The 23,942-nt window shown below is 50.3% G+C and overlaps 1 protein-coding gene across 1 annotated transcript; it reads right to left on the bottom strand.

The window, feature by feature from the left end:
* Positions 1-21,603: 21,603 nt before the first annotated feature.
* Positions 21,604-23,739, bottom strand: LOC142578283 (neprilysin-like). The gene has a single exon (XM_075687684.1). It carries the CDS (start codon positions 23,737-23,739, stop codon positions 21,604-21,606), a length of 2,136 nt encoding a protein of 711 aa, XP_075543799.1.
* Between the last annotated feature and the right edge of the window lie 203 nt (positions 23,740-23,942).

The following is a 23,942-nucleotide window of genomic DNA, read 5'->3' as shown; positions in this document are numbered from 1 at the left end:
ACCGCGAAGCACGATGTGTGCGGAGGATGGAGGTCGCTTGCCTCTTGTGCGCGTTGGAGCGCCAATTAAGGCACTTACCTCGCTAAACACATGCACCGAAAATTTCCGCTTCCCTTGGATCCCGTTAACGTCACATCACCCGACGCCGCGTCCACGCGCACATGTATACTCGAAAAAAGAAGGAAAACGTCGTCGATCCTTCGAATCAGCACCGTGCTCGCCAGTGCCGCCTGGCTCGTGCCACAGCACGAGGAAGAAGTGTTTGGCCAAGTCGTATTCGAATCCGCGGTATTCCCATCCGAGGGATCGAGGCCCTCATTCTCAGCACGTTCCCGCGGTGCGGGCACGTGCCGAAGCCACGAAGAGGAAGCCGAGTCCAGCGGACAACCGAGTGACGCGAGCGCGTGCCGTACGCAAGGCGAGCTTCCGCAAGGTTGCCAGGACGAACGCTTGTCATTCCGCGGGGGGCTCTTCGGCTTCACTTCCCCCTCCGTGTGCCGAGGCGCGCGTTCAAGGGTAGCGGTAACGCTATAATCACCTGATATTCGAACGTTTTGTCCACTGATTAATCGCGGCAGGTAATATGTAAACTGAGTGACTTTTTTTTTTCCACCTCACGTGCGTTGGATGCGAAACATATAGGAAAGAAAAAGAGATGTATATAGATAGAGAAAGAGAGAGAGGAATTTGGAATGTTAGGATGTTCTAAGTTTTGGTATCGCGTCACCTTTCCTCTTATATTATCTTATAGTAATATCTCTCTGCGCTTCAGCAGCGCTAAATGATTTGGTGTTGCCACCGGATTTTCCCTGCAGCTCCATTAATGCGGATGGCAGGGAAGGTCGCGGTAAGGCGCCGTCAACACCATCGACCGACAAATCCCTAATCTTTTATTTTTTCTCAATTTCTGAAACTTACAGCTTGCTCTTGCCTGCATCGACGTTCATCCATATTCAAGTAGCGGCAGACGCGAAAAGCAGGAAATATCTTTTGCTTCATCATGGCCCTTGCTCCACCAGCGTCCTTTTATATGTTTGCTTCATCAGAGGCGCAGTCCTTTAAAGCAGAAGCCCTCGCTAAGTTTACTCTACCATGTAGTGCATTTCCTTATTCCTATTTTTTTTTTCATTTTTTGTGCGTGCATATTTGCTCCCCGATTATGCTATGAGATTTACGGGGTTGTGGTTGTGTCGCTCGCGTAAGAATGAATCTTGCATTTCAGGTGCACACAAACAAACGAATGCGCTTAGGCACAGCAGCCCCTTACTAAAGACTTGCTGGGTCCTTTACTCTACATATGTCTCATATAGCTGAGTTTGCGAGCTCTATTACACTTCGTCGTACGTTGCTCAATCAGATATGTACAGTTGATGTTACGTGTCATGACGCAGAGGGATGTGTTTGGATCTGACTGCTGGTACGATCTGTTGGGAACTCGGCGCTGACGCCCGTGGTTGTACCTGGGTCGCAAGCCCCAAGGGTAGCGTTGGCCTGGCGGCCTGGGGTACAACTGCAAGCATCCGAAGGTCCCGGCAAAGCATGAGTCGACTGGTAACAACGAAACAACTTGTTTATTTTAACATCGCAAAGAGTTGGCGGTCAGGTTGACCGAAGTAGAGAGACGGGAGAGCACTTCACTCAACAGAAGAAATCGGAGCCCTCCTCTGGCGTCCGGGGGCAGCTGTTTTTATACTCTCGCAGTTGAGGGCAAGAAGGAACCCCTCAAAAGACGAGCACGTGAATGTACAATGGGCTAATGGTGACGCACACTGTCGTAGCGATGCCGTAGCACCATGTCGTGGCGCTGCGCACGATCTCGTAGCACCTGGTCGTGGCGCTGCGCAGCACACTGTCGTGGCGCTGCCGGTCGGACACAATGACTGTAACGAGAAGATGGTCCCTGCTTTGGCATCGCCTGTTTCGGGCACAATGACTGGAACGAGATCCCTGCTTTGGCATCGCCTGTTTCGGGCCCAATAACTGGAATGAGATCCCTGCTTTGGCATCGCCTGTTTCGGGCACAATGACTGGAACGAAATCCCTAGGCGGTCGCATCGCCGCAGACGCGCCTGGAAACACCTGGCGATGAGTGTTGCGGTGACGACGATCGGGCCAAAATGTCCGCCGCCCCGCCGCCGTCGCGCCGGCAAAACCACGTGTCGCAGGCGAAACGCAACAGACCGCCCCGCCGGGGAAAGGAGATCCCGATGGACAGGGGACTGCATCCGCTGTCCGGAGGGATGTCGCTCGATGATGCTCATAACCGAAGTCGGGCGTCCCTTGACGTTTCTTGAGCGCAGCGCACAGAGAAGGCCTCGGTCTCTCGTTCAGGTTCGCACGGGACACTGCAAAGTGACTTCGGGAGAGTTCACATTTTTGTTCTCGTTCCCGGCAAGCGTTAGAACTACGCTGAAAACTCAACCGCTCAGTCAGCAAGCACGGCACAACCCTCACTAAGCCCTGCCAGGCTCTTTCCCCTTTTTATACCACTGCCTAGTTCCTTACAGTAGTCTAGCATCACTCAGAACGCGTCCACAAATTGAAAAATTGCACTAGAAAGCATATCATCACTTTGAAACACTAAACAAAAGCAATATGTTAAAAAAAAGCCTGCCTCAGGAAGAAAAACATCAGTAACAAACAATTTTGAGGCTGATTCCTACGTTAGGGGCTTCGACTTAAGCCATCGGCGTTACCGTTGAGACTCCCCTTTTTGTAACGCACCTCAAAGGAATATTGTTGTAAAGCGAGGCTCCAGCGCAGGAGGCGGCCATTTTTGGGAGAGATGGTCTGCAGCCATTGGAGAGGGCAGTGATCTGTCTCAATGATAAACCTCGAGCCGGCTAGATAGCATGACAATTTCTGAACGGCCCACACGAGACATGCACACTCTTTCTCGGTGGCGCTATACGCCTGCTCACGACTGGTCAGCTTACGACTAGCATACAGGACGGGGTGTTCTACTTCTCCATTTTCCCGTTGGCACAGTACAACGCCCATGCCTCGCTCACTAGCATCGCACTGAACAATGAACCCTTTTGTATAGTCTGGCGATCGTAGCACAGGCTGGCTTGTTAGGGCACTCTTTAGGGCGCTAAAAGCTCTTTCCTTTGTCTCGTCCCAGACGACTGTTTGAGGCTCTGTCTTTCTTAGAGCATCCGTCAGGGGAGCCGCGATATCAGAGTACCTAGGGATGTACCTCTGATAGTAGCCGGCGACACCTAAGAACGACCGAATATCGGTCTTGGTGCGCGGTTGCGGAAAGTCTCGCACAGCGGCCACTTTTATTTCAGAGGGGCGGCGACGACCCTGACCAATCACGTGACCGAGGTAGACAACCTCGGCCTGTGCTAACTGGCACTTAGGAGCCTTTACTGTCAAGCCAGCTTCGCGCAGGCGGGTTAGCACTGCCCGCAAGTGTGTCATATGCTCAGACCAGGATGCGGAGAATATCGCTACGTCGTCTAGATACGGTAAAGCGAATTCTTGCTGTCCCCGCAACACTTTATCCATGAGACTTGAAAAACAGTATGGCGCGTTCTTCAAACCAAAACTCAACACTTTAGGACGGAATGTTCCCATTGGTGAAATGAACGCCGCATACCTACTAGCCTCTTCTGTAAGTGGAACCTGCCAATAACCCCTGACAAGATCTAGGGTGGAAATAAACTGAGCGCTACTAACTTTCTCAAGGCGCTCCTCGATGTTAGGGATCGGATAAATTTGATCCTTAGTGATGGAATTAAGCCTGCGGTAGTCGACGCAAGGACGAGGTTCCTTGCCCGGTACCTCAACTAAAATCAAAGGGGAGGTATAATCACTCTCACCTGCCTCAATAACACCGAGCTGTAGCATTTTCTTTACCTCAGCCTCCATAATATCGCTCTGGCGGGGTGACACCCGATACGCCTTGGATCGTACTGGCTCTGTGGAGGTAAGTTCTATATCATGAGTAAGTACAGAAGTCCTACCAGGCCTCTCAGAGAACAGACCTTGAAACTCTTGTAATAGCTGGTGTAGTTCGGTGTTCTGCTCAGGCGACAGCGGTGCTTTACTGATAAGGTCACTAATGACTTGACCGGTGTCTTCCCTGTTCGTCACTGAGCCTAGTCCCGGAAGCTCGACCGGAAGCTCTTCAGGAACGTTTACCATCATGCACACCACTGCTTCCCTTTGTCTATAAGGTTTGAGCAGATTACAGTGGTAAACTTGCTGTGCTTTCCGCTTTCCTGGCAGACTTACCACGTAGTTAACGTCCGACAGTTTCTGAACAATTCGCGCTGGGCCCTCCCACTGCACGTCTAGTTTGTTGTTTAGCGATGTGCGCAATATCATGACCTCATCGCCAACCTCAAAACGACGGGCCCTGGCTGTCCGATCATAATAAACCTTGGCCCTCTGCTGGGCCTTTGCCATTGCTTCACCTGACAACTCCTGTGCCCTTCTTAAGCGTTCGAGGAGCTTAAGCACGTACTCCACCACGACTGGGTCGTCGCCCCTACCTTCCCATGATTCTCGAAGCATGCGAAGCGGAGATCGAAGCGAGCGACCGTACACCAGTTCAGCTGGCGAAAACCCCGTAGCCGCATGCGGCGCGGTCCTTAAAGCAAACATCACCCCAGGCAGACACAGCTCCCAGTCAGTTTGATGTTCAAAACACAAGGCTCTCAACACGCGCTTCATGACGGAGTGGAGCTTCTCAACGGAATTCGACTGTGGGTGGTACACTGAGCTGTGTAGCAGCTTTACCCCACACCTTTCGAGAAAAGTTGTCGTCAAAGCGCTAGTAAACACTGTGCCCTGATCTGATTGAATTTCTGCAGGAAAACCAACTCGCGCAAATATGGACAGTAGTGCATTAACTATCTCAACTGAGCTGAGTTCTTTAAGCGGCACTGCTTCAGGGAACTTTGTCGCTGGGCAGATCACAGTCAAAATGTGTCTGTACCCCGTGGCTGTTACCGGCAGAGGTCCCACTGTATCAATAACGAGCCGTCTAAAAGGCTCCGTAATGATAGGTACCAATTTCAACGGCGCCCTCGATTTGTCCCCTGGTTTGCCCACCCGCTGACAAGTGTCACATGTCCTCACGAAATGGTCTGCGTCCCGAAAACACCCTGGCCAATAGTACTCTTGCAAGAGACGGTCCTTAGTTTTCTTAACTCCTAGGTGTCCGGACCACGAACCCCCATGTGACAAGCGCAACAGATCCTGACGATAGCATTGAGGCACGACCAGCTGATCGAACTCCACTCCTCGGCGGTCTAGATACTTCCGGTACAGGACTCCACCTCTTTCCACAAAACGCGCAGTTTTCCTGGCGATACCTTCTTTGACATTGCAGCGCACGTTTTCCAGGCTGCCATCCTTTTTTTGCTCGGCTATCAAAGCCGACCGGCTGACTTTTAGCAACCTATCAAGTCCGTCTGACGTAGGCGCGATGAGCAAATCAGTAGATAGCTCTTCTAACTTTCCCGAATCGGGATTTTCCTCTCCAGTATCTGGCGCCTTTAACGTTACAGACTCTAGTTTATTCAGTTCGGGCGTGCTCGGCATATCAGCTTGCTGCGCCTCTGACCCTTTTTCGTTGTTTGATAACGTCGGCCCCGCAACTACCGCCTTTGCAGCGAGCTCCCGAACCTTCGATCTGGTTAAGGCCTGAACACTAGCTTCACCAAACAAAAGCCCCTTCTCGCGCAGGAGGTGATCGGACCTGTTTGAAAATAGGTACGGGTACTGGGGTGGCAGCATAGATGACACTGCCGCCTCCGTCTCAAGCGCTCCGAAAGGTCCTTCAATAAGCACTTTTGCTACCGGCAGACACACGCTATGAGCTTCCACGGCTTGCTTGATCCACGCGCACTCGCCCGTGAACATATGGGGTTCTACGTAAGACGGGTGAACTACATCCATCGTAGCTGCGGAATCGCGAAGCACTCGGCACTCTTTCCCGTTCACGAGGAGGTCTCGCATGTAAGGCTCGAGAAGCTTCATGTTCTCGTCCGTGCTGCCTATTGAAAAAAACACAACTTTTGGTGTTGTTTCCGGACACTGCGCCGAAAAGTGACCCGGCTTCTGGCACGTATAACAAACGCCCGCTCGCCTCATCTCGAACCGCTTTCTGCGTTCGGCTTCGGCTGCCGTCTCTTTACGTTTGGTCGGATTGCTTTCACTCGCATCCTCACTACGCGTGTCCCCCTTAAATCTCATGGGCGTGAACCTTGGCCTCTCAGACTTGGAGCCAAATTCACCCTTTTGACCGTCCTTAGCTCCGCGAGCTCGACGCGTCACAAACTCCTCGGCTAGCTCAGCGGCTCTAGCCACCGTACTCACGTCTGGCCTATCCAAGACCCAGTATCGCACGTTCTCCGGTAACCGACTATAAAACTGTTCTAGCCCGAAACACTGCAGAACTTTATCGTGGTCACCAAACGCTTTCTCTTCTTTGAGCCACTCCTGCATGTTCGACATAAGCCTATACGCAAACTCTGTATATGACTCACTTCTGCCTTTCTCATTTTCCCGAAACTTCCGACGGAACGCCTCCGCAGACAGCCGGTACTTTTTTAGAAGACTCGATTTCACTGTGTCGAAATCCTCTGCCTCCTCTCTATCCAAGCGAGCGACTACGTCGGCCGCCTCGCCGGGTAACAAAGTGAGCAAGCGCTGTGGCCACGTTTCCCGAGAGAACCCCTGCTTCTCGCACGTTCGCTCAAAGTTAACCAGGAACAAACCAATGTCCTCTCCAAGCTTAAACGGCCGCATCAGGTCAGTCATTTTGAACAATACGCGTTCTCCTGCACCGTGTGCCTGACTTCCATTACGAGCGCGTTCCATCTCTACCTCAAGACGCTTCATTTCCAAAGCGTGTTGACGGTCACGCTCTTGTTTTTCTTTCTGTTCTTTAAGTTCGCGCTCTTCTTTTTCTTTTTGCTCTTTAAGTTCGCGCTCCTGTCTTTTTGCAGTCTCCCTCTCCTCCATGGTCTCAAGGCATTCCGACAGCTCGTCATCCTCAGCCTCTAACTCAAGAATAGCCTTTATCAGTTCTGGTTTTCTGAGTTTGTCCGAGACATCCAGACCCAACTCTCTTGCAAGCTCCAACAATTTCGGTTTGCGCAACGACTTCAAATCCATGGCTGCTCTGAATGCTGCTTTCTCTACTGCTTACTATTGTCTTGCCGCAAACTAACCCGGCAGCAACGACAACCACAATTACCAGCTCTGTTTCTGACACTAACAAAAAGCCTGGCAAAGCTCAGAAGAAGAAAGTCCCGCACTCACCAAACCTCGCAGGCAGGAATTCCGCGCAGTCGTTCCGCTGCAGGCAACCAGTCGTCACACAGGGCTCGTTGCACTGCTCCCGGATCGTCGTTGAGCTGCTCAGCATACTGTCAACTGCATCTCTTTGCTGCTGGCCTCCGTTGTCGCGATCTCGCCGCTGGCAGACAGTTGTTTGAAGTCGTGGGCGATCTCACCGCTGGCAACCAGATATTTGAAGTCGGAGGTGATCTCACCGCTGCCAACCAGATGTTTGGATCGCGACACTGGAGCGATCGGATGGGAACTCGGCGCTGACGCCCGTGGTTGTACCTGGGTCGCAAGCCCCAAGGGTAGCGTTGGCCTGGCGGCCTGGGGTACAACTGCAAGCATCCGAAGGTCCCGGCAAAGCATGAGTCGACAGGTAACAACGAAACAACTTGTTTATTTTAACATCGCAAAGAGTTGGTGGTCAGGTTTGACCGAAGTAGAGAGACGGGAGAGCACTTCACTCAACAGAAGAAATCGGAGCCCTCCTCTGGCGTCCGGGGGCAGCTGTTTTTATACTCTCGCAGTTGAGGGCAAGAAGGAACCCCTCAAAAGACGAGCACGTGAATGTACAATGGGCTAATGGTGACGCACACTGTCGTAGCGATGCCGTAGCACCATGTCGTGGCGCTGCGCACGATCTCGTAGCACCTGGTCGTGGCGCTGCGCAGCACACTGTCGTGGCGCTGCGCAGCACACTGTCGTGGCGCTGCCGGTCGGACACAATGACTGTAACGAGAAGATGGTCCCTGCTTTGGCATCGCCTGTTTCGGGCACAATGACTGGAACGAGATCCCTGCTTTGGCATCGCCTGTTTCGGGCCCAATAACTGGAATGAGATCCCTGCTTTGGCATCGCCTGTTTCGGGCACAATGACTGGAACGAAATCCCTAGGCGGTCGCATCGCCGCAGACGCGCCTGGAAACACCTGGCGATGAGTGTTGCGGTGACGACGATCGGGCCAAAATGTCCGCCGCCCCGCCGCCGTCGCGCCGGCAAAACCACGTGTCGCAGGCGAAACGCAACAGATGCCAACAAAAATCTGCCCGCCATCTGTACAAAGCTTGCTTCTGTACAGATCCAATAGCTGATGTACAATAAAATAAATCGTGCTTGGCCCTACTATTATCGTGTTAGTGTCTTCCATCCTCATCTTTCTCCCCACCCCTCACGCAGTGCAGTACAAGAAGCTGGCTGCTATCCTGTTAGCCTTAGCGCGTTTCCTTTTCTGCTATTTATTTTTCTTTCAGGCATAACGCAGTAAGGCAAATAATTTAGTGTTGCCTACATGTACTTTTTTTATTGCGTTTTATGAAACTGTATGCCGAAGGTAAACAACACGAACGATGGTGGCACCAACTTTGTTTACCAAGTGCGAAATCACTATGTCATATATATATATATATACAATTGCACGTAGCACTGTTTTCGCGTTCCATCCTACGTCATATAAATAGCTAACCCCTCCTTAATTTAATAAACGAGATTACCAGAAAGCTGACAACCTTGGTAATTCCACGTGTAAACCGCGTTGCAGTACAAACACTATAGTAACAAATCGTTACTTAATTTCTCCGTTCGAAACGTGTCCCAACAAGCTCACCACTCACCAGCACGAATTCATAAGCAGCTACGTTGCGTTTGTCAAACCACGAAAATGGACCGAAGCCATGTGAAACAATTCCACAAAATCTCGTTAAAGAGACTTCACAAGCGTTATATAATTTTGCTCATTCACGTAAGAGAGTCAGCGAAATCCATTAATGAACAGTTAAAAATATAAGCAGGAACTACACATTAAGGAAAATTGCACTTTTAATGGTGCTTTTTCGCGTCTGTAACTCAGCCTCTTACACCCTATTCAAAAGGGTGTTTAGGTGAACTAATACACCCATCTGAAAGTTTGTGTGTGTGTGTGTGTGTGTGTGTGTGTGTGTGTGTGTGTGTGTGTGTGTGTGTGTGTGTGTGTGTGTGTGTGTGTGTGTGTGTGTGTGTGTGTGTGTGTGAGAGAGAGAGAGAGAGAGAGAGAGAGAGAGAGTAAAACATCTTTATTAATAATATTTGAATGGCGAGAGCAGTGTGGGAGGAACCCTCAGTCCAGGGTCCCTATGATTCCGGCGATGTTTCGAGCCCGTTGTATCACTGCTCGGAGGACCTCGGGAGGTCCGTCGCGGAGGGCATCGTCCCACAGCTCTTTGTTGCGTAGGGGGTAAGGGAGAGTTGGCAAGGGAGGAAAGAGGTTTGCAGTGCACTCAATCGTGACGTGGAAGATTGTGGGCGAGCTGCCGCAGCCAGGGCAACGATCTGCATAACAGTGTGGGTAGAATTTATTGAGAGAGACAAGATTAGGAAAAGTTGCGGTTTGTAACTGGCGTAATGCCACTGCTTCCTCCCGCGAGAAGGACGGCGGTGGTGCGGCGTGGGTGCGACGAATGCGTGTATAATGACGGAGTATGTCTTTATAACGGAGCAAGGGATCCCCCCACTCTGAACCAGTCGCCTCACCACGCCGAATTGCCTGTTTCTCCAATATATATGTGCGCAAGTCTTTCGGAAATTGCTGAACTAACCCTGCAGTATTTTGCGAGACCTTCATTAAAAAAGTAATAAAGCGGAAATAAGAAAGTAGCACAGCATGGATTCGACTGTAGAACAACAGATTTTTCACTTGTAAGTATTTCAAGCAGTTCAACTGTTTTTTTTTTCTTGATTTCCTCTAAAGTAGATCAATATCTCACAAAGCAAGCGCTCACACTACTTTCGTACAAGGGAATGTTCAGAAAGCAGGCTGAACCACCTGACTGGGTGGCATTGCTGGATGACTTGATAAAGTTCAATCAATTTTTGATTTAAAAATTCCCTCGACTATTCCGACGACGAAAGCACGGGTAATAATGCAGCACCGTAAGAGTACAGTAGTGCTTCTAGCTGCTCTGATGGGCTGATGTCACGTGCTTCAGTGCTTCAGCATGTCCATACATCAGCACCAAGATGAAACGATTTAAGCAAAGCTAGCGGTCAGGTGTGAAAGGTAGAAAGTAGAGAAAAGGAGAGTTGCGTATTTCCACTTTACGACCGGACCGTGCCACCTCCACAATAATGTTGCGTTCTTATGGGTAGCAGATTGATCCCCATGTACCTGCGAATGTTTATTGCAACCGATGCTGCATAAGACCGCCCAAAGCTCAGTGCCCATAATATTGCGCCAGCCCCGATGCTACACCAGAAAGAACATGCACCTGAAGAACTATGATTGGCTTACGCGCTATGATTGACTGTCGATTGGCAGGTGATCTATAAAAAATCCCAAGCCGAAATAATTTAACCAAACCCCGTGGAAAAACATTGAAAGGCCGGGTATGAAATGAAAGAAAAAGCTATGTCTTTTCACTTCGCCACCGGGGACGCCATGTACATGAAGTAGCAGGTTGGCTACCATAGTCTTTGGCCATGTGACGTGCTCGAACAGACTTGACGCGAAGAGCAGGAAAATAGGCACTTGTGTCTTTTCATGCTTGATGTGATGAAGCGCCTGAGCTCCCTTAAATTATACAAGTTGCGTGTTTTGCGGAAAACAGCCTTTTAGCACCACGAATTTATTGAAATTGAGCACTAAAGTTGTTCCGCCAACCAATGCACTCATTTTCAAAATTTTCAGAGAAAGTAAGGGTGCAAAAGGGGTGTTTCGACGTTCAATCCACCCTCGAGGGTGCCATTTTTCTGATTATGGGTGAATCATGAGTGAGACTTTAGTGTCGATAATTTAATCAATAACTCAATAGTGTGACCAACAAACCATGGTGCTAGTGCATATTCGTCGTGTTGAATAAAATATCGTCGACCTACTAGTTTATACTATAAGTGAATCCACGAATGAGATGAATGACTTAAGCTTCTTATGATCGCAATTTGTTGCCCAAAAGGTAATACTTGAATTATACTCACCATGGTTCCTAGTAAGAACATCCACAAATATTTCGAGATGACTTGGTGTCTACATTAAAATTTGCGGGCTTGTTACAAAAGTCAGGTTCACCCGAAAGGTAAAGGATCGATTGCGATAGCAAATTAGTGGACAGCTAGTTATACGAAGTAAGAATAGTAGTTTCATCGGCTGTATAAGCTTGTAAATGTAGGCATACTCACTAAATTAACAAGCATGGTATCACGCGCGCACAAGCAAACATGAACACATCTCACTTGATGACCTCGGAAAGTCGCTGTCAAGACGCTGGCGTTAGGAAGCGCGGCAGCGGCAGCGATCGAATTGACCTTCGTGCTGCGCCTCCTATCAACTCGCTCCATGCTGCGAAAACACAGTGCGCGACGAAACTCTGTCCCCGTCAATGATTGCTTTCAAGATATAGCAGCCCGGGCTGGCTCGCGCGGTCGCTTGGGCTGCCAGAGTAGAACGTGCCCTCTCCCCCTCCAGCTGCATATTTGCGCGCGACAGAAGACGGCACGCTTCATCCCCGTTTACCTCGATTGCGTGCGCAAGATTGAGCCGCGATCGCCTGTACAACCTCGCACGACATCAGCCGCACATACAGCACATGGCGTGCGGCGACGATTTTATCGCCCTTGGACTTTATACGGAACCTCAGAGCAGCGGCGACCGCGAAGGCAACGCCGACGGCAGAAATGCGCCTGAAGTGCCTACATAATTGATATCGCAATAAGATTCACAACTGGCCTAAAATACAACAAATGTCATCGTATCATGACTTCGTTGTACGTCTGTTCAATCCTGACGTGCAGCGTCTCATATTTTAAGGAAGCTTATAAAGGTGGTTGTATTAGAGAGACCAACCGTTAAATGCATGCACTTGAATAGATTATTCCACGATATGGTAAGGGCAGCATAGCAATTGCGTAAATTTTTGAGCAGTACACAGAACAGTCACGTAGTCACAATTAAACGTAGCTGCAAGGAAGGAATTCAAACTGTATTTGTAACCTGGGATGAAATTAGAAGTGAATAGCATGATGCCATCAGTCGGGTAATTGAGAAGCCTGCTGAAAATGGTGTATACCGTATATATGTGAGCTTCCTAGATTAAGAAAATGCATTCTATTCAGTCGATATACAGAACAGTCATGGAGGCATTGCGCAGTCAAGAGGTAAAGGAAGCTTGCTGGAATATCTGACGAAATACTATAGAGATTCTAAAATTAAATTAATTCTTCGCAAAAGCCGGGAAAATACTGGTGAATAAATATTTCAGGCATGACGACAGGCCACTGTTAATCGCCACATGCATCCAAGGAACGTTCTAGGTACGAGAGGTTTGGGTGCGAGGGTCAGCGGCGTGGTGTGCAGATGTCACTGTGTGGTTCAGCAACGTCGGAGTCGAGCGAGTTATGACAAATGATTGAATACATTAAACGGCAAAACATAAGGCTACTTCTTACGGTGGAAAAGACGCGAACCCATGTGACGTAACGACCAGACACGAAAAAAAGCGTTCGTTGCAACGAAGTTTATGCAGTGCAGTTCATGTACTTGTGAGCCAAATCTTACTAATATCAGCATACCCAGAAAAAGCAAATATGCCTTGGCACGACAGTTGTTACGGGCCTATTACAGCGGGAAGAAACGAGATGTTTGTTTTAGCGATACGTCTGTCATTGGCCTTGCGCAGAGATGCGCACCAATTTTTCGCCGTTCATGTTAAAATAATCATGCACTTTGGCAATTCAAGTTTCATTGCTGTTTGGTCTCCTTTTTGGTGCGCAAATCAGTTCTCGCACGTTGGTATAACTTCAAAGGTGCATCTGCCTTCTCTTAACAAAAGTTATTTGGGCTTAACGCTCTGTCCAGTGTGATGGATAGAAGAATAATAAGACAATGGTCAATAGTCTGGCAAGGCAACGAAAGAGTTCTTGACTGGTCGCCAGTCCCTTGAAACGTTGCAAGACTGCATTTAGCTAGGCCGAAGAGGTGCACAGAAAAACCTTATCATGACAAAGTGATCTCTAGACAATAAACACACGCAGTTCTGCCCGAAAGTCGAAGCATCGATTGCGATAACAAATTAGCAGACAGCAATACGAAGTAAGGGTAGTAGTACTTTTATCGGCCGTATCAACGTGCACAACAAACATGAACACAGCACACTCTATGACCGCGGACACTCGCTATCAAAACGCTGGCGTGAGGAAGCGCTGCAGCTAGGAGCAGCAAGCGAAGTGACCTTCGTGCTGTCTATCACTTCCACGCAAACTGAGCGCCGAGAACACACAGCACGCGCAAAGTTACGAGCCGTCAATGCATTTAGGCTCTGCCCGCAACTCAGATTGCTCTCAAGATACGCAGCTGCAGTCGGAGTAGAAGACCACCCCCTGGCTCCCTCCCCGGTGCCTAGCAACATTGGGTGTCTCGTACACGACGGAAGACGGCGCACTTCCTCCCCGCTTTCCTCCCTATCGCGCACGTGAGATTGAGCCGCGATCGGCGGCTACCCTCGCACGTTTTCCCTCGCACATACAGCGTGACGCGCGCGGCAGCGGTGTTATCGCCCTTGAAGTTTATACGGATCATCACGGCAACGGCGGCGGCAACACCAACGGCAGAAATACACCTGGAGTGCACATATAATTACTATGGCAATAAAAACAGAGAACAAGAACAGGAGAGACCAAAAGCACACTCGTGTTAAACAAGTCAGAGCATAGAGGAATGCTTGCCGTGGGTTCCAAACATTACTGCAGAAAGAAAATTTGCTTGTAAATTGAATGACGCTTGCTCTCGAGCATGAATTTTCTCAGTGGACAAGGGGAACAAGACTGCTACGCCGGCTAGATGGTCGAAGTCCACCTTTAACCCATTGTAAGCGTAGTGAGAGACACGGCAGAGAGGAGCGTTAGAACATAGCGCAAGCAAACGCGCCCTTTGTCTTTGTATTTCTGAGTGTCGTGTCTCTCGTTATTCTTTTGGCTTTCTCAGGCTGGAACCTGTTATTGTCACTTGCTCCAGTCTGAATGCACCGTGTATATTTTTATACATCGTTACAACGAAACAAACGAAACTAAATCACACTTAATATAGAGAGGTACTTCGAGTGCGCGTCGCAATATATAAGAGAAGATGTCCGCAGCCACAAATTTCCTCTTTTCGGCGGTTGAAACAAGCGACAATCCTAGTACAACGTTAAGCGTAAAAAATTGATGACTGTCTAGCTTCTATGCCTCCATGAGAAGACGCCAGCGGCTCTTAAGCAATACTGCGTCACAGTTAAATAAAGGGTGCGTCCAAGCAATCTTTAGCAACAATCACACACAAGGGCCCCATATTCAGCGTAATTTAGAAGTGGCGTCTGAGCATTTATTCAACAATTTATATAGTAGTGCTCAATGCGCACGGGAATAAGCGCTGAAAGGGCGTTTCTGCGTCACTGCTATCTAAACTTGGCAGCCAAAAGCAACGCAAGTGGCTACAGCATTAGCACCTCGCGGTTTGTGATAGACGTGCTGGCGCCATGGCCAGAAAGGTAATACGTTGGCAATGCCGACCACGTGGTCGCAGCTCTGACGCAGTCGCATCGGCCGTCCACTCCGGAGCGCACCCCGGAAACGACGCGAAAGACGCGTGTCGCGCTCTCACAATGAGCCCAATTAGCAATGGCGCCCTTTGTCCGTTACCCATAACCTTCACTGCGCACCTCGGCTCACGCCACACGTCACACCGCCGCCATGCGGACAATGCACTTGGCCTTGCCGGAACGTTTCGCGCATAGGTCATTTCCCGATGCTTGCGTCCACCCGGTGCCTCGTGGTGTGTCGCTTCGCGTCTAAATTTCACGCGAACGTTGTGCAATCTTCCAGCCTTTATTTCTTTTTCTTAATGAATATGCAGTATACGTTGGCGCTTTCACGTGGCACCACGGATATTTCTTGTGCTGTAATACTTAATCCTAGCGACACTTGCTTAGGCATAGTGCACGCAGTACATTATTATTCGTAGACTTAAGAGACAGGACTCCACCCATGCAGAGTAGCACATATAGAGAAACAGCTTGATCGAGAAGTGTTAATAGTTAGAACCCTGTAACCTTATCGTGCAGGAAGGCCTTGGTCCCGAAGTCATAGTCAGCGTACTCCAGCCGGAGCTGAGGTGAACTAGCTTAGTCGTCCTCTCGTAGCTGCGATGCTGAGGCGGTTGTCTCAAGGATGCGGCGTATACGACGACGATCTCACATTGCATCTCCCTGTGCAAAATTAATTGCGCTGGCCGTACACGAATCCGAGTGTTGGTACGGGGCCCCGCCGGAAGACGCCATCGCTTGGTTATGAGCTGGATGGGGATGCAGCAGCGCAGACTGTGTCCTGGTCGCGCAATGTCTCGCAGACGTCTTAGGGTCCTAAACCTGCTGGCTTCCCGGACGCACACCATGGGAACTGCTCGCGTGCTTGCTCGCGTGCTTGCAGTCGGCACGCGCCGCCGCCCACTCACCGTCGTTCCACAGTTATGTCAAAACTGCACAAATCGAACATTGGCTACCCAAAATCACATTCTTTGGGGGTGCGAGGGCTTAATTACCCCCTCCCAGGTCGCTCCTGCTAGCTCCCTCACAACAGACGTGGGAGGCGCTGCTCAGAACACCGGATCAAAAACTACAAAAAGCCCTCGTTGCCTGGGCCGAAAGGGTCGCTCCTCGTGAGGGGCCATCCTATAGGACTCGGGCGTGCCAGATAACTGAGCAGAATCTCAATGAAGTTGTTACCACCACCGCCACAGTACAGGGAGAGCAGGGGCCGCCACTTGAGAAGACCGAGCAACTTCCGATAGTTGCCAGAGATGGAGAATAATGTTTATTGATAAAAACCAAAGTCCGGGTCTGTATCTAATTATCTGTTCAGCCGGCCACGTCGAGCCTCTTGATAAGGGTGACCACGGCGCGTATACTTCGAAGAGAGGGGTCCTTCGTCCACTTCTCCCGAGTTGCCGGACGTTGTGAAGATGGAATAGAGGCCAGGCATACGGCAACATGCATTTCCGGGCAGTCCCACAAAACGGGAACGTTGTCAGGTCTCACAAATAACTGCGAATGCGGGAGACGCGCGTTCACCTGCTCCTTGCTTAGCTGCTTAACTGTAAAATGGCGGTTACAGAAACGCCTTTGGCTTCTTGTGTCGCTGGCTGAGCAGCCACCTCCAAATTTGCCGATTCGCGCCTCTGGCTGAGCCGAATAGCAGGCGTTAGTAGCGACGGCAGAAGTTCGACTTAACCAAATTAGTGATTCGTGTTAAGCGGGTCTCTTTTTGCATTGAGCTTATGATAAATTGAATTGAATGAAATGGCTTTTATACATTATTCTTGTGGAAAGAACCCCTGTACCCGCCGTGGTTGCTCAGTGGCTATGGTGTTGGGCTGCTGAGCACGAGGTCGCGGGATCGAATCCCGGCCACGGCGGCCGCATTTCGATGGGGGCGAAATGCGAAAACACCTGTGTGCTTAGATTTAGGTGCACGTTAAAGAACCCCAGGTGGTCAAAATTTTCCGGAGTCCTCCACTACGGCGTGCCTCATAATCAGAAAGTGGTTTTGGCACGTAAAACCCCAAATATTATTATTATTAAAGAACCCCTGGGTTATAAGCTACGAATTTTTACTTGGCAGCAGTATCGCACATAATTGACTACTTGCTGATAACAGTCGACATAGCATTAGCAGGTAAGAACTGATGTTACAACAATGTAATTTGGAGAACAATATAGCAAGGGAACACAGAAAGGCACTCGTCCTCGTCTTTCCCGTGTCCTTCTGTCCTGCTTCGCGCTGCACCCCTGAACAATTAGGCCTTCGTAGCGTTCCGCAGCGTCAACGCATCACCACCGCTAATGCTGTGGCGTCTTCTGCTTATGGAAATCAAACCACGTTTACTGCTCGGCGATGTCAATGTATTCCTTCCAGCGTAAAAAAAAAAAAACTTACCTGAATAATAACGACAAAGCATACCTAATGCTTTGTCGTCAGCGTGAGATTAGATTAAACGATGATGGACGGTGAGCCAATAACAATCGTGAATTGGCATAGAAGTGGCCTGTCTGGGCTACAGCGGCCGCCGCGATGTTGATGCGTAATTACGGTTAGGGCGGATATTAAGGTTATCAGTGGTAAGCGCCACAGTAATTCGCGGTGTACGACGTGCATGCGCAAAGGGACTAGCATCTTACATACGTATCGCTGTAACGCATCATGTGTTAAGGAAAAATAAAACCCTACAATCCCGCCAGTGATCAGACAGTGAAGCCCGGAACTATATTCTGCTGCGCAAAGATGTTGTCTGTGTACACTTCGTACCAATTTGGCATTGCTGCAAGTCACTTGTGAAGTTGAGTATAGATGCCATTTCGCTGCTACAGACGACATACGCGGGGGATTTTTTACTCAATGTTTGATGCTTTAGCATCGATACTTCAGCTGCGAGTTGAATAGAGCATAGCATATGCTGCGCTTTACTTTATTCGGAAGTAACAATCTTACAGTGACAAACTGCATCCGTAATCACGGAGCGCATTTTTACATACTGAATTCACATACATGGCTGTCCCAGTTAAGATACTTCAAATAACTTGACCAAACGTTCACACGTTGTTTCTTACATCCGAAAATTCGGCTTAACAGCATTTGTCTTAGGAGGATCCTATCTGTAAACGCTATTTGCACGTGATACCGGTTCTAGTAAACCGACCTATACAAGCATTGCGCGCAGCGCCCGTGCGCGCATCTTGGCTGCGCGTAATCAAAAATTAGCAACGTCGTATGACATGTGCATAGGTTTGTCTAGCGCACACAAACTTCATAATGAAATAGAGCTTCATTTTCAATGATTTATTGGAATTTTTCGCATGTGTTTCCTACCCCAATTTTTCCGGCCCACTGCGTATGTGCCCATTTCTGCGCCTGCGCGTATCGCCCAGACTGAGTATGCGCCACTGTGGCACAGGGTGTGTAGAAGCCTTAAACGTACTTACATATGTGTAGGTGAATGCTATAGGGACGTATCACATATATGTCGTTCTTCTATCTGCGCACATTTCCTCACACCATTCTTCCTTCGACAAGAATCAAACAACGCCCACGTTTCACGTTGGTGTACAACGCAACAGGTGCACGAGAGATAACAGATTATAGTCGATACCACGGAGCCACGCCCCCGCTATCATCGCTGGGGCGGCTAATAGGAAACGATCCGAATCGAAAGAAAACAATGCGATTTGGACTTTGACATACGAAATGAGATTGATGGGCAGTGGTACAGAAATATAATTTAGTTTATTTGAGAACACGTGTTCGCGGAGGTTAAAGGTAAAGATCATCCCAGAGGGGTCCCTACCTTCCCATTGTGAGCATTTCGAGAAGTGAGAAGCGCTAAGCTAGAACACAGGCAAAAGAAGAGAGGTGAACTGGAGTGGTGGACTGGAGGTGGACACGTGGTGTCCACCTCTTTTATTCTGCTGCGTCTTTAGCCGGCGCTTCCCAAATTGCGGTATAGGAACGTGCACCGACTCGCCCGCTTGTCATCTGTACTGAGAACAGCCGAACATTCGCTCAGTGGTGGCAAACGAAAGCACGCCAGAAATGCTATAGATTGTATCCACTGTGTTCTTGGCATTAGCGAGATATTTGTCACAGTGAAAGTTTCTGGTTAGCACGCGGTAGCCAGCCGGTCTGAGAACTGGCTAACCTCCCTGACTTTCCGTCTATTTCTCTGGTTCAAATTTTGTTTTGCTCTCTAGGACAAAGAACCGCCTCCGCACATTTTCAGACGCAAGAAAAAATTATACATTTTTTTTCTTTACTTAGCGGTTTGTAGTTACGTGCTTGCGCACTTGCGTGTTGCGCCAGCATGTGTAAAGGCGTCGGGTGAGCAGGTTTCCTCGTACGCTGTGCTTATCACCATTTCTTGTAACGGATGCAAGATGTCTAGACGGCTACTAAAATGCACCGAGTAGCAGCACGTCGCGTGTATCCACCACGAAACTTCCACGGCCAGTGGATTGAGTGTACTGCTGCAACTACTTGGACGTGCTGGTGGCGAGAATACCTCTCGTGTAGCAGGCCAGAACAATAGATGATTTTAAAACGACATGGCCGTCATATTATGATTCATTAAGCGCTACGCACTTAAGAATGTCAGAAGCTGTTACCGTCATTTCTTCTTTCATCTGTAGCTTACAGAACGCCGGCGCCGCTGTGACCGTGCATTTAGCTTTAGCGCGATAGCGTTAAGGGCCCCGTGTGGCAGAAAATCCGGTGTCGCCGTCGGCGGAGTTGTCCGTCAGCGAGAATGAGGCACGCCTTTCTGTATGACATGTGGTATGTGCGGGTTACATTGCCGCACGATTCATGAAACCAAACACCGACAGCGCATGCCTTTGATTTTAAATCTTCTCAGGCTTAAATATTAAAAGTGAGAAACGAACGAAACATGAGAGAAACGTGAAAATCTTGTAATCATTCTTTTTTTTTGGCGCGGCTGTGCACTACCTCCGGGATCGGCCCACACAAGCGGAAGCGTTTGCACCAGAAAGCTCGCCTTCGTGCACAGCGTTCGCCGCCAATGTTCCCGGGTCAGCATTACGGCTGCACAAACTGCAGCTGCCGGGAAGCGCGAGAAGTATTCGGGGATCTTTGAATGATATCGCGTCCCGCTCTTAAGCGTCCTCCAATTTTTTCGTCTTTCATTACTCGAGGCACAATTCCACGAAATCAGTGCAAATAATTAACACTGAATTCTGGAACGTGGAGTGCTTTCACCTCTTGTCTTTCTGCTTAACAGCCTGTGAAAATTTAATTTAGATCTTGCTTGAATTCATTTCGCTGGGCAAAAGGACTGACTCGCGAGTTACTGTCGGAAATGTTCAAGAAGCAGGTGTTCGCGGAGTAACGTTTTTCGATATGTTCTTGTTCGCTTTGAAACGTGTTACTATAGGAAAGGAACTCTGTCACCACGTATCACTCTTCGTTCACGCAGGTGTTCTATGGGATCTTTTTCTTTCCTTTTTTTGCAGGTTGCCCTGCGGCATAGACGTATAGTTAAACTGTAGCCACGACAGGGCTAGGCAGAGAGAAGAACTGAAAATTGGCGTTGCAAGTTTTATTGCGATATATGGACACTCCAGGCGAACTTATGCCGTCGCCGTGAAGTTCCGTATGAGTCAAAGCCTACGAGGTCGATCCGTGAACGCGGTTCACTCTCGCGTGCCCGAGCGAGGAACGCCGCCCAGATGCGTGCCCTCTCCTGTGCATGGCGCGCGAGTCACTGCAGGGGGGTCAGGCGAGGAAGGAGGGGCGTTCTTCTCCGACGGCTGCTAGGGTGTCTCGATGTCTTCCGCGCCCGCCGCTCCGCACAGAGTGGAGACAACCGCGGCGTCTACTACGGCCTTGGCCCCCCGAATCGCGGACGCTGTAGTAGACGCCTTTGGCACTCGCCGTAGGGACGCGTTGCCGGCGCTCGTGTGTCTTGAAAGTGAGCTGCGACGTGGCCAAAGTGCGCGCCCGCGTGGGCCTCATCTTCAAAGCGATCTGCGATGTTTGCAGAGTGCGCGTAGTGCCGGTAGCTTCGTATGCGCTGCGCTTGCGACGTTTCGTGAATTGTTAATTTAGTAAGCGAGTGTTTACAAGTTTATGCGGCCAATAAAACTACTATTCTCACTTCGTACAGCTATCTACTATTTTGCTGTCGTGATTGGTGCTTCGCCTTTCGGGCGGAACTGCGATTTCTTTTTTTACTTGAATCCTGCGATGATGTTGCACTTGCCCGTGTTCAGCGCTATGACACTTCTCTTACCTCGTCCAGGCTGTTTGCTCGAGTAATTAAGCGCGGCTAGTACAGTAGATAATTTTGATGAAATAAAGTAACCCATAACAATAGTTAGCATGCCGCACTTTACCTTATTACAGTGGATTAAGTCACGTTAGGCGTAGCGATTTGTAACCGCGGCTGTTAATTAGCCGCCTTTAATTCTGGGTAGGGATTCATACCCGGGTCGTTGCACACGATTATGTGTGTGCGGCTGTCATATCTACACCAACAATGCGAACACTTTAGCCTTGAAGACAAGTCCATAGATCTCAGCAGGAAAAAAAGCGTGCAATAGAGCTCTAAGAAATTTAGAACCCGCGTTCTTGTTGACGCTCTAAACTGTGTTCGTCAAGGATTAAGGAAGATTTAGACAATGCTCTATATACAGTGCAACATAGATTGCGCGTCGGTACACTTTAACCGTCCAGTCTTCTTCGCGCCTGCTGCCGTCTTAGCGTCCGTCTGCTGTCGCAGCTTGAGCTGCGCAGCTAATGAAAAAAGCCGCATTTCTTGTCCGGATTCATGAACGAGCCATTGGGGCACTCGAAAGCGGCGGCGAAAGGCTCGAAGTCTCGGAGCGCCGCGTTGCACGACTCGGATGTCTTGATACCGTGCTTCAGCTGGCACGTGTTGTGGCAGAAGGACATGAAAAACAGCTGTTCGCCCGTGAACTCTTGGAACGAGCGGACTCGAACGTCGGACGAGAGGCCGTCGCGCTCGAGGCTGTCCTTGTAGGCCCTGTGGGCCACTTCGATGGCCGCGACATCCGGATAAGCGTTGCGGCCGTCGACGCTGCACGGCGGCCGCGTCGGGAACGGCTCGCCGCTCTTCACCGCCCAACCACTCGCGGTCAGCGCCACCGACGACGTGTTCAGCACACTCACGACCAGCGGCGCGAGGAAAGCCGCCGCGCCTGCGTAGTTGATGCTCTTGGTGGCGCTGGCGTAAAATAGCGGAGGCATGATGGCACCCAGTGCCAAGTCGATGGAGTTTCTGAAGGCGTCGTAGGCAAAGTACGGGTCCCGACCACCGTGAGGCATCCACATGATATCCGCGTACGCGGGCGTACCCAGCACTGCTCGTGTTGCGTTCCGAACCAGAAGCAGCTCGTCGAAGTAGATCTTGCTGCCCGAGGGGAATTTCTCGTACAGACTATACAAAGCGTCCTCGTCGTGTATCAGTTGCTCACGAGGCCAGAGGTGAATGGTCGTGTCCTGTATCCTCTTGATGGCCGCTTGCTTTGACTCGGCGTCCATCCAGGTGATGGAGTTAAAGAGCGAGATGGTGGCTCTCATGACGTCACCGAGGAGGTCATCGATGGTGGCACGGTAAAGATTCAGTTTCTTATTTGCGATGCGTTGTGTAGCGATCGGCAATCTGAACGTGTCTTCGACTTGAACTTCGCAAGCGTAACTGACCTTCGTCAGAGGCGAGAGGGAATCAACTTCGTCGTACGCCGAGCTCTGTAGCCTTTTGCTGATGACGTTCCCGAAAGTCCTGTTCACCAGGCGGGCTATGTGAGTCAGGATATCTTTGTGTTCGTATTTCTCGAGTAGCCTATTGACTGTAACCAGCAGTTCCCCGTCCACCAGCAAAATCTGATCTTCGCCAGTGACCGTAAAGGTTGGCGCCAAATGCTTGCGCAGAAACTCGAGCCACTGCTCGGACGTCACGCTTGCTGTCACGCTAGCAATTTCCCTGATGCGGATTGCTACGGGCTGTGACTTTGGCGGGCCACTGGCGACGTTTCTGAGCTCCGATAGTATGGCGCTGTCCACGAAGAAGTCGCCGGTGGCGTTGGCAATGCTAGATCTGTGCGTGTCCCCGCCATCCTTGGACTCAGTGCCGTATGGTTCCATGATGAACATCTCCACGGCTTTGTCCCAGAAGACTTCGTAATGACCGGGCCTGATGAGGATGCCCAGGCCACTGCCGTTGGCCTTGAGAACGCGCACGTCGAACCAGAAGGGCATCTGCCAATTGATGGCCAGGTCGAGCAGGGCGTCGAGCGGGTGCATGCTGGACTGACGTGCCCCGGACGCGGTTGCACCTACGGGATCCCCGAGCTTCCTGTCACTCACGAACTGCTGCAGGAGCCTTAAGCTGTCGTCCTGCGACGTGGAAGAGCAGAGGTGGAAGAGTGCGAGAGCTTTAGCGATGGCTTCCTTCCCGCGGCGCACCCGCAGTGAGCCAAGAAGTTCAGCCGACTCCTGGATCCATCTGTGCCAGCGGTCCTGCTGCGTGTCGAACGAATAGATGGATGTGGTGAGCCAGGCGCTGCAGACGTACTCGCCAAAGTTGGCGCACGGGTCGGCGCTCCGGTTGAGGTCCGAGATGAGCATGTACGCGTGCTGGAAGCAGTCGTCGCTCTCGCAGTCGGGCTGCACCACCTGAGGTGTCGGTCGCATCAGGGCGTATGCCACGGTCCCCGCGCACACGATTCCGGCGAACGTGGTGAGCAGCGCGACAGCGGGCATCAGGCTGCGCTCGCCCTTGGGGAGCGACGAGGACACAGCCGTGCTGGGCTGCGAGAGGATGACCGCTTGCATACCGTCAGCCGCGGTGGCCGTCTGCTCCTTGCTGGTGACGGTGCCATTTGTCCTGACCTTAGCGTCGGGTTTCATTTCGATGGGGGCTAGCCGCAATCGCGAGAGACGTCCTCGTGGGCCTGTGGCGAACGAGCTCCGTGCGTGCTGGTCGTTCTTCTTCCTCGCTTCTCCACAGATGGCACATGCTCACGATGATGATGATGATTATCATGATGATTATTTCTTCAATATTTGCACAAACCCTCTGTGAGTAATTGGTGAAGAATGGAGTAGTTAGC

Source organism: Dermacentor variabilis, chromosome 4, assembly GCF_050947875.1.
Source record: "Dermacentor variabilis isolate Ectoservices chromosome 4, ASM5094787v1, whole genome shotgun sequence".
NCBI classification, from domain to species: Eukaryota; Metazoa; Arthropoda; class Arachnida; order Ixodida; family Ixodidae; genus Dermacentor; species Dermacentor variabilis.
This window is presented reverse-complemented; position numbering and strand designations above follow the sequence as displayed.